At 37.0% G+C, this 17,283-nt stretch overlaps 1 protein-coding gene across 3 annotated transcripts in view; it reads left to right on the top strand.

Moving 5' to 3' along the window:
- SLAIN2 (SLAIN motif family member 2) overlaps positions 1-17,283 on the top strand; it is an 81,405-nt gene that overhangs the window by 17,344 nt on the left and 46,778 nt on the right. For all 3 annotated transcript variants that reach the window (XM_004268289.3, XM_033425484.2, XM_012532476.3), the window contains exon 2: positions 16,726-16,874. In XM_004268289.3, coding sequence (XP_004268337.1) covers positions 16,726-16,874 — 149 coding nt within the window. The remainder of the gene's footprint in view (positions 1-16,725; positions 16,875-17,283) is intronic.

The following is a 17,283-nucleotide window of genomic DNA, read 5'->3' as shown; positions in this document are numbered from 1 at the left end:
CTCAGCAGTCCAACTCCAATTCACCTTTTTCCTGGATTTTCTTGCTGTTGTCAGAAAACTTCATAAACATTCATGCCTGTTACCTTTTAATTTTCATTCTGTATAGAGTACCTTTTTTCTTTCCTTTCTGAAGTTCTAAATTTCCCACTTGGTTTACTTCCTCTTCAGTGTTGCCTATCACTGTTTATATATCTTTTTAGAGTATATGTAACACCACAACCTCGTACTTTGTCTTGTCTAGATGGTGAGCATTTTAAGCAGAGGAAGCAGTATCATATTCATCTTTGTGTGTCAAAACAGGCTCTCAGAATCTTGTGTGTAGTAAGAGTTCAGTTATATTAAATTGAATCAATCTGGTTGTCAATATGTTAAGTTGAAACAAGGTGAACGAGGTAAAATAATGAGACCAGATTTCTTGCATGACTTGCATGACCCCTATGCCAGTTACAAATGAGGAATTTCATACATACTCTGCATAATGGCAATATTTAAACTGTACTCTCCCATGAATGAATTAAAGAAAATTCTGTCCAGATACAGTATCTGATGTTTAAAATCAGTTTTAAAATTCTCTCTTTTGTAGGATAACTGTTACACCTTGTTTTATACTTCTTTGTACTTTTTGTAATTTCTCAATTTTCTGTTACGAACACAAATTGCTTTTTCCTTTCTTTTTTTTTTTTTTTGTGGTACGCGGGCCTCTCACTGCTGTGACCTCTCTCCTTGCAGAGCACAGGCTCCAGTCGCACAGGCTCAGCGGCCATGGCTCACAGGCCCAGCCGCTCCGCAGCACGTGGGATTCTCCCGAACCGGGGCACGAACCCGCGCCCCCTGCATCGGCAGGCGGACTCTCAACCACCGCGCCACCAGGGAATCCCACAAATTACTTTTATAATTTAAAAAAATCCTGATAAATCTTACTGATTTAAGTCAGTTTCATTACTCTGTAGTCACATAGGGTAAGGATCATAATACAGCATGATACATTAAAAAGCCATTGATGTTTTCCTTGTTACTTAGAATCAGTAAGATTATATTTCACAGATGAACAAATTTTGGTTCCAGTAAGTTTAGACATGTGTTTTTGATAGAACTGGAGCCCAAGTCAGCTGATGTGTATGATCTTATCCGTTATTCTTGTTTTTAACTTTGCATTTTAAAAATGAGATTCCACAAGTGCAAATATTAACAAGTTTATCAGATTTACCTAAAGTATGTAGTCTTTTTTTTTTAAATTTTTATTGGAGTGTAGTTGATTTGCAATGTTGTGTTAGTTTCAGGTGTACAGCAAAGTGAATCAGTTATACATAGACATACACTTACTCTTTTTTAGATTCTTTTCCCATATAGGTCATTATAGAATATTGAGTAGAGTTCTTTGTGCTATATAGTAGGTCCTTACTAGTTATCTGTTTTATATATAGTAGTGTGTATACGTCAATCCCAATCTCCCCTTATCCCTCCTCCCCCTTTCCCCCCTGGTAACCATAAGTTTGTTTTCTACATCTGTGACTCCATTTCTGTTTTGTAAATAAGTTCATTTGTCCCATTTTTTTTTTAGATTCCACATATAAGCGATATCATATGATATCTGTCTTTGTCTGACTTCACCCAGTATGACAATCTCTAGATCCCTCCATGTTGCTGCAAATGGCACTGTTTCATTCTTTTTTTATGGCTGACTAACATTCCATTGTATATATCTACCACATCTTCTTTGCCCACTCCTCTGTCGATGGACGTTGATTGAGGTTGCTTCCATGTCTTGGCCATGGTGAATAGTGCTGCAGTGAACATTGGAGTGCATGTATCTTCTTGAATTATGGTTTTCTCCAGATGTATGCCCAGGAGTGGGATTGCTGTATGATATGGTAGATTTGGGTTTTTTTTTAAAGTATTTATTTATTTGGTTGCGCTGGGTTGTGGCAGGCGGCTCCTTAGTTGTGGCATGTGAACTCTTAGTTGCAGCACGCATGTGGCATCTAGTTCTCTGACCAGGGATCGAACCCGGGCCCCCTGCATTGGGAGTGCATAGTCTTAACCACTGTGCCACCAGCGAAGTCTCCGTATGGTAGTTCTGTATTTAGTTTTTCAAGGAACCTCCATACTGTTCTCCATAATGGTTGTACCAATTTACATTCCTGTCAACAGTATAGGAGGGTTCCCTTTTCTCCACACCCTCTCCAGCATTTATTGTTTATATATTTTTTGATGATGGCCATTCTGACCGGTGTGAGGTGATACCTCATTGTAGTTTTGATGTGCTTTTCTCCAGTAATTAGTGACGTTGAGCATCTTTTCATGTGCTTTTTGGCCATCTGTATGTCTTCTTTGGAGAAATGCCTATTTAGATCTTCCACCCATTTTTGGGTTGGGTTTTTTGTTTTTTTGATGCTGTGCTGCATGAGCTGTTTGTATATTTTGGAGATTAATCCCATGTCGGTCACTTCATTTGCAAATATTTTTCCCATTCTGTGGGTTGTCTTTTTGTTTATGGTTTCCTTTACTGTGCAGAAGCTTTGAAGCTTAATTAGGTCCCATTTGTTTATTTTTGTTTTTATTTTCATTACTCTAGGAGGTGGATCAGATAAGATATTGCTGTGATTTGTAGTCTGTTTTTGTTGAGGGGGAAAAACCCCAAACTTCCTTACTTTCCAGGAATATCAGATAAGGAATTTCAGAGCTCACATTTTGTGAGTCTTCGGGGTTACTGATGTTGCTGCTCTCCTCAGTCTCATTTTTGGGACTACTCTGCATGCAAATCCCTATGCCAAACTTTCCAGGGTCCCTGGTGGTGCCGATGCCCTGGTAGCCTAAAAGGGCTCATTCCCTTCTCTTTTATTTACCCAGATCCCTGCCTCCTTGCCTTTCTGCTAGGACCATATCCATAAGTATATCTGTAAATCAGTTTAATTTCGACATGATTTAAAATAAAATAATTTGGGTAGTAAATAGCATTAAATAGTGTCTCAATGTAAATGAATTGAGTTACAATAATGTTCTGTTCCTTATAGTAATGACTTGTACTAGCCAGAGCACACTGCATGTTGACTCCTGTTGTGATAGTTTAGTAGCAAAAATGAACTTGTAGAAGCATTTAGGTTTTAAGGCTTTCAGTAATATAAGTTCTTATTTTGCCTGTTCTATTTACGTAAAATCACATCCTCTGTGCTCTTTCATTTGGGAATCTAAATTATGGAGGAAATGGATACCTTTAGGAACAAATTAGCTTATTTAAGAGGAAGGCTCAATAAATGCAAAACATACAATTTGCTTTGATCTTGGAAAGGGTTCAAATTCTGGAGTAAAATTGAGACTTCTTGAGGGTATTAAGGAACTATAGGGAGGAAAAGAAAAAAGTGATTATATCTTCTTGAAATGTGGGAAATAATAGAAGCAAGATAATGCAGTACCATGAAGTTTATGAAAATATTTGGAGAGAGACAGTGTTTAGTTAAAAATTAGAGGTTTAGAATTCATGAGGATGAATCAAACCATGTCCCACTTCTACAGTTACTAGAAGGAAATCTCTCCCACACACAGCCCTCCACTGCTCCATTCATGAACTTCTGCTCATCTGCCTGTGAGAGAATTAGAAAGTACCCAACCATGTGTGGCTGTTAAGCGTTGTTTTGTTTGAAAAGCGTGAATAAGAAGCAGGGAGTGGGGCTTCCTTGGTGGCCCAGTGGTTAAGAATCTGCCTGCCGATGCAAGGGACACAGGTTCAAGCCCTAGTCCGGGAAGATCCCACATGCCGTGGAGCAACTAAGCCTATGCACCACAACTACTGAGCCTGCGCTCTAGAGCCTGCGAGCCACAACTACTGAAGCCCACACGCCTAGAGCCCATGCTCTGCAAAAAGAGAAGCCACCGTAGTGAGAAGCCCGCTCTCTGCAACTAGAGAAAGCCCACTCGCAGCAACAAAGACCCAACACAGCCAAAAATAAAATAAATAAAATAAATAAATTTATATATACAAAAAAAAGAAGCAGGTGTGGGCCAGGCTAAGTCCACAAATGACCTATGAGTCTGATAAATTTGAGGAATGGAATTTAATAGATGCTGTTAAGTTAGTGAGGAGGTTTTTAAGTATAATGCGTTTAGTGCCTAATTCGTACTGCATTTTATAATTATAGAGATTATATTTTATGTCTTTATTAATAACTAGTAGATATAGAGAGAGTACTTTAGTAATTTTAGGATGTGACTATCTTTTGAGTGAGCCTGCTAATTTCCCCCCTTGGAGGGAGATAATGGGTCTTGCGTTGACTTCTCATAGTGAAACTCTTGTTTGCCATTGGTTATTTTTAGCTGGGGCTGATCTGGAGAGAATTAAAAAATAAAATCCAAAAAAACAGATAAGTCCTAGAAACCTGAATCTAGAGGTTTGGAACTTGTTGAGCAGGCACTATAGGTTTCTATGGTAGTACCCCCTATGACTGAGAGAGCTGACAACCAGCACGATGAGAAGTATAATCATTTAATTTTGTCTTAATTCGTTTTTTTTGTTTGTTTGTTTGTTTTTTGCGGTACGCAGGCCTCTCACTATTGTGGCCTCTCCCGTTGCGGAGCGCAGGCTCAGCGGCCATGGCTCACGGGCCTAGCTGCTCCGCAGTATGTGGGATCTTCCCGGACCGGGGCACGAACCCGTGTCCCCTGCATCGGCAGGAGGACTGTCACCCACTGCGCCACCAGAGAAACCCCTTAATTCATTTTTGAATTCCTGTTGAGCACCATGCCTGGCCAGTGGTAGCTGCCACATAAACATTTGTTTAAATGACTGATTGTGGCTTGATACTAAGCCTTCAAGTGCTTAGAGTTTAGCTTGGAGACAGAATGAACACAGAATTCGGTCCTCTCTGAAATCAGCAATGAGAGTTCACAGCAGAAAGGTTTATATGGACTTGAATGTGAGAGCTGAGACTTAGGATTTAGGTACAGATAGGCGGAAGGGTATTTCTTGCTGCTCTGTCAGAATCAAAAAGTGCAGGGAAAAGAATGAGTGCTTCATTTGAGTAGGGTAAAGCGAAGTCTGTGAAGATACAAATTTGTTGGGGAACAAGTAAGAAATTTGAATCATTGGGTTGGAGACCATACTGTGGATTGCTTGTGAAATCTAGGAGGAGATTTTTGAGTGTCGGAATATCCTTAACAAAATCGTGTTTTGGAAAGATTAGTGTGGCAATAGTATGTAGGTGGGAAGAGAAGACGTAGGTACTTTTGTGGGCTAGAAAACTGAACCTCTGATCTTTACCAACCTCTTGGGCCCAGACGCACATAGCAAAACTGAAATTCAAACCAAAGTATTGAGTCCATAATGATAGTCTTTCCATTTCATCCCAACCACTTACAATTGATTGCATGAAAACAATCATCTCAAGCTAAATGAATAAAGATCAGATTTGTTTAGTTCCTCTTATAAAACATCTACATTGTTTAAAAATATCATTTTGATCTTGCTTTCTTATATAAGGGTATCGACGTTAAATAACGTCGATATCGACGTTAAATAACGATGATAAATTCTTTGTTGTGAGGGCTGTGCTGTGTGTGGTATGATGTCTAGCAACATCCCTGGCCAAGCAAAAATGTCAGACATTGCCAGATGTTTCCTGGGGGCAAAATCACCCCAAGTATTGCCTTAAAGCATACTTACGGTGTCTACTTGACCAGAAATATTTAGTGCTGTATTGCAGGAATAAGTATCTTATTCTAGTAACTTTCCTCCATTTACATTTCTAAGTCATAAAATAATGTTCTGAAAATTAGGAAAAATTAAAATGATTGTGTGATTTATTGTACAAACTATTTGAGAGTGAAGGGAGTGCTGAGATGCCAAAACAACAGGTTTAAATGAGGACTTACACCTGGGCAAACTGGGATGAACAGTCACCATGGGAGTAATCATAAAACATTTATTGAGTACCTACTATGAGTAGAGCACTGTGTTAAGATGATAAGGAGTAGTCAGAAGAACTGTGGCAGTTGGAAAGCCTCATGAAAAATGGAGTCTTGAATTGGTCTAGAGGTAAGGCTTGGGTTAGACAAGGAAAATGGAAAGGAAATTATTTTTGCCCCTGTAGTAAAAAGAGCTATAAGCAAAGACACATCTGTGGTTTAACAGATGTGTGAAGTGAACATTTATTTGGCCATTTTGGCTGGACAAGAGGGTTTTTTATTGGAGTACTTGAGAGAGAAGATCAAGGATGTGGTTTTGCATCGAAAACACAGGATCTTGAAAATTAAATTGGGGAGTACATCCAGTGAGAAAGTTTTTGAGCTGTGAAACAATGTTTATCCTGACCTGTGTTTTGGAGAGCTAAGTGGTAGTAGAGGATGGATTGGAAGGTTGAAAGTCTGGTAGGTGTGGGGAAGCCAGTTTAATGAATCGATAGAATGTGTTGATTGAATGTATGGAGTGAGAAAACAGTCAAGGTCATTATAAAAATTTTCATTTGTTGACTGGAAAAAATAATGGTGTCATTTTAGGTTTGTTTGGGGATATTTGATTTTGAGACAATGTCTATAGTAAGCACTTACAGCTCTGTGACTGACACCCAGGAGAAAAATTAGTACTAAAACTATTAGAACATATTGTATGTCCAAACAATGATGATTGGTTATGATGAAACAAACAAAAGATTTCTTCAAATTAAAAGAGTTTCTGGGGGCTTCCCTGGTGGCGCAGTGGTTGAGAGTCCGCCTGCCGATGCAAGGGATGCGGGTTCATGCCCCGGTCCGGGAAGATCCCACATGCCGCGGAGCGGCTGGGCCCGTGAGCCGTGGCCACTGAGCCTGCGCGTCCGGAGCCTGTGCTCCGCAGTGGGAGAGGCCACAACAGTGAGAGGCCCGCGTACTGCAAAAAAAAAAAAAAAAAAAAAAAAAGTTTCTGGGAATTCCCTGGCTGTCCAGTGGTTAGGACTCAGCACTTTCACTGCCAACGTGGCAAGGCCAAAAAAAACCCAATAATAAAAAAAAAAGTTTCTGGTAAACATAAAATAGTAGGAATAAATATATGGTTATATCTTATGAGGCAGCAGTTGATAAAATAACAAAAATAATGTGATGTAGGAAGTGTGTGAGGAGCTCAGGTTTTACACTTATAATGTGTTATTTTCAGATCCTCATGTCATCACTTCTACCTTTGGTAATTAATAAGTGATCTTGAGAAAACTAGTAGGAAAGGGAAGAAAGTTAAGGGACTGGAGAATAGGTTAAATTTAGCCTCTTGAAGACACTGGGATGATTTGATTACTGTCACTTGAGAGAGATCCTGGTCAGTGGTTATGGGTATTTTGAAAGGAATGAGGAGGGTAGAAATGGATATGAATTAAAACAGGAAGAATTTAGTTCTGCTGATCTTACAACTGGGGTCCCCAACTGGTACATCAAGTATAACTATAGAATTTCCATGATTATAATTTTTCAGGAAAAAGGCAGTGCTCTATTATGAATTTTTGTATAATTATTTCCTTCATTCATTCTGCAATATGGTGTTCCGTTTCTATAATACTGTGTGCCAGGCAGTTTTCTTTGGGGGTGAGGGTGAGGCATAAGGAATGATGTGAAATATTCCTGTCCCTGAGATGCTTGGAGTGCTATATGAGAGAGAGTTAAACAATTATATATAGCTTATATATATACACACAACTACTTTCCCCCATCCCTCCAAATGTATTTTATGCATTTTAACCATCTTGGTATCCCGTACACTTTAATAATAAGGAATCCTCACATACCCATTCTTATCTTTCTATGTAACTCAAAAGAAAAAGAGAAGAGATGGGACTTCCCTTGTGGTCCAGTGATTAAGACACCACACTCCCACTGTAAGGTGTGTGGGGTTCGATCCCTGGTTGGGGGAACTAAGATCCCACATGCCATTCAGGATGGCCAAAAACTTAAAAAAAAAAAAAAAAAAGAGAGAGAGAGAGAAAAGAGAATGTCTGGGCTGCCTTTTTTTTTTTTTTTCTTTAAAGGTTTTTTTTTTTAAATAAATTTATTTATTTATTTTTGGCTGCGTTGGGTCTTCATTGCTGTGTGCGGACTTTCTCTAGTTGCAGAGAGCAGGAGCTACTCTTCGTTGCAGTGCACAGGCTTCTCATTGTGGTGGCTTCTCTTGTTGCAGAGCACGGGCTCTAGGCACGCGGGTTTCAGTAGTTGTGGCACACAGGCTCAGTAGTTGTGGCACATGGGCTTAGTTGCTCCGCGGCATGTGGGATCTTCCCGGACCAGGGCTCAAACCCATGTCCCCTGCATTAGCAGGTGGATTCTTAACCACTATGCCACCAGGGAAGTCCCTGGGCTGGTCTTAATATTAACTTTAGTTCTATAAGCAGAGTATAGTGTATTCTCTCTTCCTACTGTGGCGTAGCGTAAAGATATTGCCAAATTTTCTTTAGCACTTTAATTACCTGATATTTTATTTAATTATTTATTTTTTTGTAATTGCAATCTATGGATGCAATTGTAGCTAAGCAGATATGTATTATGTATTAGTCAGTACACATTAAAACTGTCTCTTTCTTTGCAGCTGTTGCCACAATTTGCAGTCTGGTATAGTTTGAGACTTCCAGTCTTCCTGATGTCTTTTCTCAAAACAAAACAACTCATTTTCTGATTGCCACACTCCCAGTTGGTCTCCCAGCAGTACACAATTATGCCTCAACACTAGATGTTTGTCTCTTTAAAGAAGTAATTTCCAACCTCAGTTTTGTGGCATCCCAAGGAATATCAAAATTGTTTTGATACTCTTAAAATTAAAAAACCCATGCCATACCAGAATGAGAATCAAGAGAATCATGAAATGAAAATGGAAGCATAGAGTGTCACTGTCTAAAAGTTTGGGATTTACTACTTTAAAACTTTTCTTCAGTCTGTTCTGCTTGCTCTGCCCTGTTTGTTGATTCACCATGTTGTGTTCTGCTGTCATACCAGCAGTTTATGTCTGTATCCTGCCCTGCAGCCATTGTCACTTCAGGGCTTGTAAACTGTTCTAAGACTTTATTAATGAATTTGCCTTGTAAATAATTACCACTATTATTTATTACTAAAATTTCAAAAAGACTCTTACTACATATGAACTGAAGATATTTTTCTTTAATTGAGTTGTGATTTTTTTAATTGTATTTAATAGTGGGATCTATTACAACTTTATATTTTGTGGTTCATAAGGCTTAGAAGAGAGCAGGGAACAGCAGGAGGCCATTAGAATGATTACTATATTGAAGCCTTTAAGTCAAGGATCTTGTACATTCTTTTAGAAAATGTATTAGTTGGTAAAGTATGTAAAGTATTAGTTGGTAAAGTTAAGAGCTTAGGTTCTGAAGCAATCCTGGTTTTGCCACTTAACAGCTATGTCACCTTGGACAAGTCATTTAGCTCACTGTGCCTCTTGACCTCATCTGTAAACCAGGGATTATATTAGTACCTATCTCATAAGCTTATTGGGAAGATTGAAAGGGTTAGTATATTTTAAATACTGAGGAACTTCCCTGGTGGTCCAGTGGGCAAGACTCTGAACTCCCAATGCTGGGGGGCTGGGTTCGATCCCTTGTTGGGGAACTAAAATCTGGTGCAGCCAAAATAAATAAATAAAATACTGAAACCATGCCTGCCATGTAATAAGCCCTTGATTAATAATAACATTAATTATTATTTCACATTGACTCAGGAAGGTTGTTAAATCATTATAAAGCAATGTATCCTAATAGTTTATTAAATTATATTTAGGTGTGGGTACGGCCAAAGATACTTTTATTAATGAAAGTTTAAAAAAAACCATATACAATGGAATATTACTCAGCCATAAAAAGGAATGAAATAGTGCCATTTGTAGAGACGTGGATAGACCTAGAGACTGTCATATAAAGTGAAATAAGTCAGAAAGAGAAAAACAAATAGCATATAATATCTCTTATATGTGGAATCTAGAAAATGGTACAGATGAACTTATTTGCAAAGCAGAAATAGAGACACAGATGTAGAGAACAAACTTATGGATACCAAGGCGGGAAGGGGGGTGTGGAATGAATTGGGAGATTGGGATTGACTTATATACACTACTATGTGTAAAATAGATAACTAATGAGAACATACTGTATAGCACTGGGAACTCTACTCAATGCTCTGTGGTGACCTAAATGGGAAGGAAATCTAAAAAAAGAGAGGATATATGTGTACGTATAACTGATTAACTTTGCTGTATAGCAGAAACTAACACAACATTATAAAGCAGCTATACTCCAATAAAAATTAACTTAAAAAAAACAGTAAATGAGTTCAACATACATCTGTTTCTTGTTCCTCTGCTCCCTTGTGTAGCTGACCAACTTTAGCCTTCTGCAATACCCCTTTGACATATCTGTCCGTCTTTACTCAACCCTTGGTCTTGTTCCCAGTGCCTTTTCTGAAGAAGTTACTCCACAGACCACCAACTCTGATCCATTGATTCCACACTCTGGGCAGACCTTTAAGCCTTTCCATCACCCTGATTTAAATATAAGCCTTTCCTTGACCTACTGTATAGTGCAGGGAATGCTACTCAATGCTCTGTAATGACCTATATGGGAAAAGAATCTAAAAAAGAGCGGATATATGTATATGTATAACTGATTCACTTTGCTGTACACTAACATAACGTTGTAAATCAACTACACTTGAATAAAAAATTAAAAAAAAAATTCAAGCCTTTCCGGATGGACCTAGAGATTATCATACTAAGTGAAGTAAGTTGGGCAGAGAAAGACAAATATATGATATCACTTATATGTGGAATCTAAAAAAAAAGTGATAAAAATGAACTTATTTACAAAACAGAAGCAGACTCACAGACTTCGAAAACAAACCTGTGGTTACCAAAGGGGAAATGTCGGGGGAGGGGATAAATTAGGAGTTTGGGATTAACATATACACTCTACTATGTATAAAATAGGTAATCAAGGACCTACTGTATAGCACAGGGAACTCTACTCAATATTCTGTAATAACCTATATGGGAAAAGAATATGAAAATAATGGATATATGTATATGTATAACTGAATCACTTAGCTGTATACCTGAAACTAACACAACATTGTAAATCAACTATACTCTAATATAAAATAAAAATTAAAAATAAATAAATAATAAAAATAAAATCAAATTTCCAATCTGAAAAAAACCCCCATAAAATTATAAGAATAGAAACAAAATTACAATCTCAATATGGCCACTTTGAACTTACTTTGTTATGTTTCCTTTATCTTTTTTCATATGCACTTAAAAAACATTGTAATCATTGGTGTTTTGTTCAGGGTTCATTCAGATGCAAATATATAAGTCTGTAAATGTCATTACTATTGCAGGGAATATACATTGAACTTTGTGAAGACAGAGGCTCTTTTCTTTTGCGTTGAATACACCTTACTCAGTAAATAGAGAAGTATGATTTTGAGGTATTAAAATCTGATGATTTTCCTTAGCCTGTAAAAAGTTTCCATACCAATCTACAGAAATTTATTTCAATAACAGTTTTAATATAATTTTTATTTTTACTTTAAATAAAGTTAAATCTTTGTTGTTCTTAGCTTTATTAGCCTACTTTCAGCTGACTGCAACATGAAAAGTGATTACTGTGGTTACTATAAATTCAGTAAAATGTCTCCAATTTCCCATCCTATCTCTGTCTTTTAATAATACGTCTGCTATGTGTATGCATAAAAAAGTCCCAAGAGACATACTGCAAACTGTAAATAACTTGGGAGGATAGAATTGGTAGGGGGAGGGAGGTTATTATCACTCCTTACATTTATACATTTCTATATTATTAAAGTTTTTTTGTTTTGTTTTGTTTTTTAATTTTTGGCTGCGTTGGGTCCTCAGTGCTGCGCGCGGGCTTTCTCTAGTTGTGGTGAGCGGGGGCTACTCTTCGTTGCGGTGCGCAGGCTTCTCATTTCTCATTGCGGTGGCTTCTCTTGTTGCTGAGCACGGGCTCTAGGCACGCGAGCCTCAGTAGCTGCGGCACACAGGTTCAGTAGCTGTGGCTCAGGCTCTAGAGCACAGGCTCAGTAGTTGTGGCTCACGAGCTTAGTTGCTCCACGGCATGTGGAATCCTCCTGGACCAGGGATCAAACCTGTGTCTCCTGCATTGGCAGGCAGATTCTTAACCATTGCGCCACCAGGGAAGTCCCTAAAGTTGTTACTTTTACAAAATAGTTATATTCTTAGTTGTTTTTATCACCAGTCATGTTATACAGGTATGTGTGACATATCGGACAAAATATGATTTGTTATGATCAGTTTCATAACATTCATATTCTTAATTACATCTTTACTAGTTCTCTCACTATTAACAATAGACATAAATTATATTTAATGGTGTTTAATTCCTTTGTAATAATTGTCCTAAGGGAAAAAGCAACATCTTGAGAGACCAATTATTTCTAACATATTTTTTAACAGCTTTATTAAGATAGAATTTACATACATAAAATTCACCTGTTTTTAGTATTGAGTGATTTCTATATTTACAGAATAGTACAACCATGACCATAATCTTGGTTTAGAATATTTTCAATATCCCAGAAAGGATCTTTGTACCCATTAGCAGTCATTTCCCATTTCTCTCTCCCCATCCCCTCTCCCATCCCTGGGCAACCACCAATCTGTTTTGTCTCATAGATTTGCCTATTCTAGACATTCCATATGAATGGTATCATGCAGTATGTGGTCTTTTGTGGCTGACTTCTTTTACTTAGTTTAATGTTTTTGTGGTTTATCCATATTGTAGCATTTTTATTGCCCCGTAACACATTTTAAAATTATTTATTTATTTATTTATTTTTGGCTGCATTGGTTCTTTGTTGCTGAGCGCAGGCTTTCTCTAGTTGCAGCAAGCGGGGGCTACTCTTTGTGTTGGTGCGCATGCTTCTTATTGCAGTGGCTTCTCTTTTCGCGGAGCATGGGCTCTAGGCTCTCGGGCTTCAGTAGTTGTGGCACGAGGGCTCAGTAGTTTTGGTGCACAGGCTTAGTTGCTCCGCAGCATGTGGAATCTTCCCGGACCAGGGCTCAAACCCGTGTCCCCTGCATTGGCAGGTGGATTCTTAACCACTGCGCCACCAGGGAAACCCCTAATATAGTCTTATGACAGGTACTTAAGGAAGGTTTCCTTGAAGAAGGGACATTTAAGTTGAGACATCGTAGAAAGTACGAATGGGCTGGCCGAAGTTGGGCAAGGGAGGGTGAGGTAACCAAGAAGTGGAATTGAGTTTGTTTAAGGCAAGGGGAACAGCATGCACAAAATGACCTAGAAGCAAAAGTGTTGGGCTTTTCAGGAGTAGAAATTAGTACCATATGGCTATTATTTAGATTTGAGTGGTGGAGAAGGGTGAGAAATGTAGCTTAAAAAAAAAAGGTACTGCAACAGTTAGATCATTGCTGTGTTTCAAGGGCCACAGGGGCTGTGTTTTGGAAAAAAACTATCATAAGGGCAAAAGGAAACTGGCATAGAATTTTTAGCAGAGGAATATTAATAGTCAGATTCATATTTCAGAAAACAATTTGGCTGCAATATATAGAATGGATTGGAAGGGAGCAAGACCAGAGATTTTAAAATTTTTAAAAGATTGTTCATTTTCAGAATTCTTCTGGCCATTCTTTGTCTTTACATTTTCATGTAACTTCTAGAATTAGGTTGTCCATTTCTATAAAAATGCCTGCTGACATTTTTGTAGGGATTGTATTCTGTTGATCAGTTTGGAAGAATTGACATCTTGACAACATTGAGTCTTCAGATCTAGGAACATGGTACATCTCTCCATTTATTTAAGTCTTTCATTTCTCTCAGCAATGTTTTATTGTTTTCGGTGTACAACTCTTGCACTTCATTTGTTAAATTTATTCCTAAGTATTCTTTTTGATGCTGTTGTGAATGGAATTGTTATATTTATTTCATATTTGAGTTCATTGATACATAGAAATAAGTTGATTTTCTTTTTTTTTTGGCCTGTTGATCTCATATCCTGTGACCTTGCTAAACACATTAATTAAGTCTAGTTGATTTCGTTTGCTTTCAGTAGATTCCTACAAAGGATTTTCTATGTACAGGATCATACTGTCTGTGAATAAAGACAATTTTACTTTTTTCTTTCCCACATGGATGCCTTAATTTCTTGTTCTTGCCTTTCTGCACTGGCTAGACACTGTAGTACCACATTGAATAGCGATGTTGATAGTGTGCATCCTTAACTTTGTTCCCAGTCTTAGGAGAAGCATTCAGTCTTTTACCATTAGATCTATTTTCTGAAAGAGTTTGTATAGGATTGGCATTACTTTTCCTTAGTATTGATAAAATTAATAAGTGAAGGCATCTGGAACTGGGCTTTTCTTTACAGGAAGATTTCTCATTACTAATTCAATTTATTTTTATAAATCTCTTCAGAGTCTCTATTTCTTCTTGAGTCCCATTTGATAACGTGTATCTTTCTAGGAATTTGTGTATCCAGTCTTCCAGTCTATCTGTTTTGTTGGCGTAAAGTTCTTCAAAATATTCCTTACAATTCTTTTAATATTGGTAGTGTTTGTAGCAATGCTTACTCCTTTTTTTTTTCAGTTTTATTGCGATATAATTGAGATACAGTACTGTATAAGTTTAAGGTGTACAGCGTAATGACATTACTTACGTATTTTGCAAGATGATTACCACAATAAGTTTATGTAACATTCATCATCTCATACAGATACAAAAGGAGGGGGGAAGAAGAAGAAAATTGTTTTCCTTGTGTTGAGAACTTTCAGGAAATGTTGGGCTTTTTGGTTTTTTTTTTTTTTTAATTGGAGTATAGTTGATTTACAGTATTGTTTCAGGTGTACAGCAAAGTGAATCAGTTATACATACATGTATGTCCATTTATATTCTTTTCCCATAAATGCCATTACAAAACATTGTCTCTACTATAGTCTGTACTATACAGTAGGTCCTTATTAGTTATATATAGTAGTGTGTATCACTTTTTCTTTCACACTTTGGCAATTCATGTGAAAGAAGCCAGACACACAAAACACACATTGTATGATTCTGTTTATATGAAATGTTTAGAAAGGAACATGGAGCAGAAAGCAGATTTGTTATTGCCTAGGGCTGGAGGTAGAAACGGAAAGGGGGTTTCTTTTTAGGGTGATAAAAATGTTCTAAAATTACATGGTGGTGATGGTTTGGGTAACTAAATACTAAATTCATCAAATTATACAATGAATTTTATGGTGCAGAAATTACACAGGCAAATTTTATGGTATGTAAATTACATCTTGAAAAGGCTGTTTTTAAAAAAAGTTGTAAGGTACTTTTAGCATCTTTAAAAATACAGAAACTACTATAAACTAAATGAATAAAACATCAATAATTCAAAATCAGTTTAAAACATCATAATCTCGCCTATACAAGGTGAATGGTAGCTTTCCTGTTTTTGTCAATGGCACTATAATTCTTTCAGTTACAACAGCTAAAAATTTAAGAGTAATTTTGTATTCTTCCATCTTTTTTTATTTCCTACCCTTATCAATTTGCCTACTAAAAACATTTTTTTTCACTGATGCTTTTGAATTTCTTAAATAATAATATACAGTTCAGTCAAGAGGGACTGTTTTCTGATGGACACAGCCAATTTATTGATGGCTAATGTAACTTATAAGTTGAGATTGTCAAGATTTTACTTGTCAAGAAAACTTGAAAAATATTGCTTTATTCGCCTATTTCTGCTAAAATTAAGTCATAGAGGCCCAGTGGGAGAGCTGAACCTCCACCTCTATGCAGCATCAACAAGACAGGAGGAGGCAATGTCAGATGGGGCACTTTTTCTCCCTTTTCCCCATCCTCCATGAGTTAGTCAGGTGCAGTAAAGGAGCTGATTTTACATGCCATCCATCTGGAAGTGCAGTAATTTTGTTTACATCATAGATTTCACTTAAGTGTCTTAATTTGGAAACCACTCTGGTTAGAATTCAAGTAACTTCACATTTTTCATATAGAGTAACATTTGAAATAAATTAACATCAATTGATGTAATCTGAACTAATCTGAGGAAAAAACAAATGAAGTAGGAAGTATCTTCCCACCTTTTTGTTTTTATATGCCTTCCCCAGGAGCTTATAAAATACTTTTCCTTTCTGCTTTACTGAAACTGAAGTAATTTCATAAATTGATTCATATTGTTATTAAGGATTTTTTAATGTATTGCTTTTCTCTGACGTATCATTTGAAAAAAGGGCTACAGAGTGGGTACTGCTTAAGTAAAAGGAATGCATTACTAATGGTGAATGTGTGGTTTGTGGTAGGAAGGGAACGGGGAGTTGGAAAGCAAGGTATTTATCTGCCTTCTAGACAGGACTTAATGATATGGTTATATTAGGGAGTTAAGAACTATTGAAAACAGAATAAAATATTGTAAAGACATGTTTCTTCATAGTTTTTGAAATGAGAGTAAAAGAGAAAAATAAAGACACATTTTAGGACTGGACAGTTGGCCTCATTTGGGTTCATTTAATAGTTGAGATTTGGGCTTATATTGATGATTGTAGTGTCATTTTCTTCCTGTGCAGAAAGTAAATGTGGGTGATTTTAAACATACTCCATCATTTTTACTCCCCATCCCCCAATTTAAATCTGTTCCAAAGGATCCCTATTTTATAACCTTGTGCTTAATAATTAACATTACCCTTTTTTGTTTTTGTTTTTTGTTTTCTTCTAGGCTGTATTCATCACCAAAGAAAAAACTTACACCAATGCAGAAATCAGTTAGTCCTTTAGTTTGGTGCAGGCAAGTTTTGGATTACCCAAGTCCTGATGTTGAATGTGCTAAAAAGTCTCTTATCCACAAACTTGATCAAACTATGTCAGGTATGTCTATAATTTTACTTGTAAATTCATCTCTTTGCTTTCTTTAATCAAAAAACAGATAAATGTTGACTGGTATGTTTTTAGGAAGGCAGTTCTTTGCTTGAGGGGTGTTTTCCAAATCACATTGTGCATGCCATCGTGAGTTTTTGCCATATGCACATAACCCTGTTCTGTTATTTTCTTAATAGCCTTTAAAAAAAAACTCCGTATTTTTATTTAGCTTCATCCTAAAAAATATCCATGAAATAATGGATTTTATGTAATAAGGTTTTTTCTGGTGCAAGCTAAAATAAATAATTATTTTAAAAAAATGTTTTGTCTGATATCATCTAAAATCATCTCACCAGCCTCAGGGAAATTCTGATGTGGTAGAAAGATACAGGTTGAGAACCAAAGAGCCCTCATTCTC

This window comes from Orcinus orca, chromosome 4 (genome assembly GCF_937001465.1).
Source record: "Orcinus orca chromosome 4, mOrcOrc1.1, whole genome shotgun sequence".
In the NCBI taxonomy this organism is placed as follows: domain Eukaryota; kingdom Metazoa; phylum Chordata; class Mammalia; order Artiodactyla; family Delphinidae; genus Orcinus; species Orcinus orca.
This window is presented reverse-complemented; position numbering and strand designations above follow the sequence as displayed.